At 32.2% G+C, this 4,611-nt stretch overlaps 1 protein-coding gene and 1 long non-coding RNA gene across 2 annotated transcripts; one reads left to right on the top strand and one right to left on the bottom strand.

The window, feature by feature from the left end:
- Nucleotides 1-729: 729 nt before the first annotated feature.
- LOC117921490 lies at nt 730-1,304 on the bottom strand. The gene is made up of 2 exons (XR_004652360.1): nt 1,133-1,304; nt 730-877 (listed from the first exon to the last, which is right to left on the bottom strand). It is a non-coding gene; the product is annotated as an uncharacterized LOC117921490 (long non-coding RNA).
- A 659-nt stretch (nt 1,305-1,963) lies between these two features.
- LOC117921608 (uncharacterized protein At2g39795, mitochondrial-like) lies at nt 1,964-4,088 on the top strand. The gene is made up of 3 exons (XM_034839549.1): nt 1,964-2,296; nt 2,852-3,183; nt 3,500-4,088. Exons 1-3 carry the CDS (start codon nt 2,072-2,074, stop codon nt 3,660-3,662), a joined length of 720 nt encoding a protein of 239 aa, XP_034695440.1. The 5' UTR covers nt 1,964-2,071; the 3' UTR covers nt 3,663-4,088.
- The last annotated feature ends 523 nt before the right edge of the window (nt 4,089-4,611 follow it).

Below are 4,611 nucleotides of genomic sequence, written 5' to 3' on the forward strand. Positions count from 1 at the left end.
GGGCTTCACATGTGAAACGACTATGATAGAATAACCTTTGGATTTAGGTCATCATAGTGGTCAAAGTTATATGATATGGTTTTGTAGACTTCTTAACATAGTTGGGATTGGATAAAATTACGTGTGATGAGAATATTTGTTTTTCTATTTAAAGAGTTTCAACAAATAAAAATTGATTTTTGTTACTATGTATATAAAAAAAGTTTAAAATTTCTTGTTATTCAAAATGATTATTTCACTTTTATTAAAAAATTATGAAAGTAATTTCATCAGCTTCAATTTTATTAAAAAGAATAGGCGTTTTTATAAAAAATAATAAAAAGACTTTGTAATTTATTTTTTATTTTTTTAAAAAAGCACATAAAGATAGAATAAGTGAATAAAATATTTCGGTTTGCCAAAAAAAAAAATTCTACTTCATTTAAAGAAATTATTTTCCCATTTTACTTCAAAAAAAAAAAAAAAAAAACAAAAAATCTTGTAGTTTTATTAAAAAAAAGGTTTTACAATTTTATAATAAAAAGTATTTCCAATTTTTATTTTTTGAAACAGTTTTTATTTTTCTGAAAGGAATGTTTCACTGTTTATTTATTTTTCTTTTTCTTTTTTTTTTTTTCTAAAAAAAAAAAAAAGCTTATGGATTTATTAAAAGAAATATTCGCATTATTAAGGCATAAAAGAAAGGAATTACAATTTTTTTTTTTTTTTAATTCCAGGCTGTGCAGGACGTATAAAAGCAATAAATAAATTAATAATAAAATAAAAATACCAACAATTCAATAACTTAACAAATGCAATCTCTGAAAACCAACCACCACTATCATGAATTGAGAAAGAAGGTTGTAGAGCCGTTTTTCTCTTCCCCAGAGCTGCCCTCCTGTCAATCCCGTAACAAAACTAAAGCAAATAGCAAGCCCAAAGTAGCAATACATAAGGCCCAATATCAAGCAATAACCCAAATCAACGAGGTCCAAATGAAACTCTAATCAAACAAATACAACTAGGCCCAAGCACTTCTGCTTGAATCAAAATGTAGGCTCGAACCTCAGAATCAGCCAAATGCAAAATGCAAAGCCCACAAGCAAAATCCAAATCCTCAAAATTAACATCTGAAAATCGAAAAGAATTTTACCTTGTTTGAACGCTAAGATGAAAGAGTGAAGGGAACTGCTGCGAAGAGTGGTGCGGTGACACGACTAGTAATAAGCGGTGGCTGGAAAGGGACGAGATATGGAGGTGTGGCGAGGAAAGAGGAGTGGTACAACCTGTGAAGGTGGAGGCGGCGTGCCTATGAGGGAAGGAAGGGGGAAAGGAGAGAGAGAAGAGAGAAAAAGAAAAGAAAGAAAAGGGAAGGAGAAGAAAATGGGGGAGCGAGGAGGAGTGAGGGTTGCCCATGAAGAAGAGAAAAATAGGAGAGAAAGCAGGAAAGGAAAAAAGGAAAGTAATAAAAAATACAATAAAAAATAAAATAAAAATAAAATGGGTTAAAAATGAATATTAAATATTTATTGGGGATAAAATATTATTTAATTAAATTTTAATATTTTTAAACAAGTTAATTTACTTTTAATATTAAGAAGATGATTTATGAGACTTAAAAATCCTCAAAAATGTTATAAATGAAAACTTTTACAGGTTCTGAAAATTTGAGGAAAAATTTGAAAGAAATAAAATAAAAATAAAAAATATAGAAGGAAAGGAAAAAAAAAAGATTTAAATTTAATAAATCATTTTTATACAAATTTTTTAAAACTCATTTTAATTATTTATCTCTATTATAAAAAATTAAACAATTTAAATATATTTAAATTTTAAAATATTCTTTTTTTTTTTTTTTTTTTATATTATACGAAAATTATTCCAACTTTAAATTCAGCCTAAAAGCTAAAGGCAAATTTATTGCAAACAAGACCTTAATTTTATCTTATAAAAAAAGAAGGGAAAAAAAAAATAGGGGAGGGAGGGGAGGAAGACGGGGAGAATTTCACATTTCAGTATTGAAATGTTCCACGCTTGATACAAACGGGAGATTCTAAAACCCTCCTAAAACCCTCCTATACAATACTGGGCAATGGCCATGGCCCGAATAATTCGACCCTTGCGAAGAGCACTGATTTCTTCTTCCAAATCCGTAACTCAGAAAAACCCTAACCCTCTCCATCTTCAAAGCCCCATTTCCATCTTTACTACACGAAGCTACATCTCCGAAATGCGCAAATCGGCCTTCGAAGGCAACATCCTCAGACTTCTACGCAGCGAAATCGAATACGAGCTCGAGCATTTTACTCCTAAAGAGGTTCTTTCTACTTTTCTCTTTCCTCCGCCCTCTCTTGGCTTGCCTAGAAGACTCGGCAAAATAATTATTATTTTGTAGGAATAAAGTTGAAAAATCATAGGAAACCAACTTATGGGCCTAATTAGAGCCAGAAATTTTATTATTTGAAATCTAAAACAAAATAAAACACGAGGTTCGTTTTCCTCTGGTTTCTCTGCAACCAAACAGGGCATATTAATCCATTCTTTCTATTCATTTATCAAGGTGTAGCCTGTGTTTCATTTGCTTTCTGGGTACTTGTAGAAAGAAATCTGGCTATAGGTGAAACTTCATTTAAGGAAACCAGACTACATAAAATGTGAAAATGGGGCTTTTCCTTGCTTTCAATCAATTTCTCAGAAACCTAACCCAGGGCTAAGGAAAGTTATCTTATCCTTCAGTAAGCTTTGGGAAAATCTCTTTGCAATATATATACTCAGTAAACTTATTGATTTTGACAGCATTTTCCATTGAAACAAATAAATGAATGTTAATATTTTCTGGCCTCTGATTTTAAATTCTATTGTTTTCTCAAAGCCTGTTGTGGAATACGATTCATTTGTTGTTGAGGAACGACCAGGAGAGCAGTGGATTAGATTGAAGAAAAAATTTGGAGAGAAGGAAGAAATTAAAATTGAAGTCACCATGTTTGATGGGTCTATTCCTGTTGAGAAATCCCCTGATGGTATTCGCATTGGACAAGAGGTGGAGCTTCATATTACTTTGATTGTCAATATTTCTAAAGGGGAAGGCAGTGATGTCTTGGAGTTTGTGTGCTCAGCATGGCCGCAGAGTGTAGAGATTGTGAATGTTCTTGTGCACGGGAAAGATGGGAGGCCTAATCAGCTCTACATGAGTCCTAAATTCAAGTATGATTTTTATTATTATTATTATTTTTAAAATACTCTATTTGTTTGCCAAGAAATTGATGGAAAAAGAAAAAGAAAAAGAAAAAGAAAACTTCAAATTACCTAAATACAACAAAAAGATTCTACTCTATTATTCATCCCATGCGACTACTTATCTTTGTTGTGTTTGTTACCTTTTAGAAACTAAACCAATAGAAAACATTAAATCTGATGTTTTTTTTCCCTCAGTTTTCAGCCACAAAATGGAGTATTATGGTACTTTTTGGTTTGATATAGGTTGGTGTTAATTCTTTTGGTGCATGTTGGTTCTTTTCAGGGATTTGGATGATGAGCTGCAGGAATCACTCTATGAATTCTTGGAAACAAGGGGTATAGATGATGATCTTGCCATTTTTGTGCATGAATATATGAAGAACAAAGATAAAACTGAGTTTATTCGATGGATGGGAACTGTCAAGTCTTTTATAGAACAGAAATAAAGGGCTTAGTTCTACCAAATTTTGGCCAAGATTGGTTGATAGATCATATGTGCACTGATTACTTTAAGGTAGCTTGATATTCATTATTGTTTTTTGGGGTTCATATTCATATTTCTTTATCTATTCCAAGAAGGAGAAGATTCAAGTGAACAAGATATGTAAGCTGAAGGATCTTAAATGTCTTTGGAGCTTCCAGTGATATTACTGAAATCTCTTATAACCCTGCCAACCCATGCACTTGGAACAGTAGAAATTTGCTGGCCCACTGTAGGCAGGTTGAAGTCTTCTCATATGCCCATGAATAACTTTTAGTTCTCTTCACTCTTCAGTACTAAGGTTGTGCTGGTTCAACCTCACAAAAACCAGCATTTAGTTTTCTCTTTGTTTGTTTTTGCATGACTGTATGAGGAAAGAATAGAGTTTGTAGAAAATTGTGTTTAGTTGTCTGTTTGCACCTGGCAGAGATTGGTTTGATTTACTTGCCTCTCACAAATTATCAGAAAGGGTTTTCTAAATAAATGTCACATGCAATTAAACAAGAGAATGCAACTTGGAAGTATCTTTTTTGCCTTTTAGTAGTACTTTTGAAATCATTGCAAAGGCTTCCTAGCTTTATAGCTGTGAAATTCCAATAGAGATGAAGTTTGGTTGCTTAATACTTTTGAAACCACTGCAAACTCTTCCTTAGTTTATTGTTTTGAGATTCTTATAGAAGTGGAGTGGTATTGCTTTTTTGTTTCCACAAATAAACAAGAGATTCAAGGGTTGACATATTCCACTTGAATAGCTTCTAGGCTTGTTTCCTCCTCCTGAACTTGGTGTGTTATGGCATGATAATATGACAAAAAGATTTTTGATTGAGTCTGTATGGTAAATAGGAAGGATCAAATCTTTAACAGAGGCATGCAGGGATTTGTTCTTCAATTCTATACTAAGATTGCTTCTTTGA

Source organism: Vitis riparia, chromosome 9 (assembly GCF_004353265.1).
Source record: "Vitis riparia cultivar Riparia Gloire de Montpellier isolate 1030 chromosome 9, EGFV_Vit.rip_1.0, whole genome shotgun sequence".
NCBI lineage: Eukaryota > Viridiplantae > Streptophyta > Magnoliopsida > Vitales > Vitaceae > Vitis > Vitis riparia.

Coding starts and splice junctions, on each gene's coding strand:
- LOC117921608 (XM_034839549.1), top strand. CDS start 2,072: ATGGCCATGGCCCGAATAATTCGACCCTTGCGAAGAGCACTGATTTCT. Junction 2,297..2,851: donor AGCATTTTACTCCTAAAGAG/GTTCTTTCTACT, acceptor GTTTTCTCAAAG/CCTGTTGTGGAATACGATTC. Junction 3,184..3,499: donor TACATGAGTCCTAAATTCAA/GTATGATTTTTA, acceptor GGTTCTTTTCAG/GGATTTGGATGATGAGCTGC.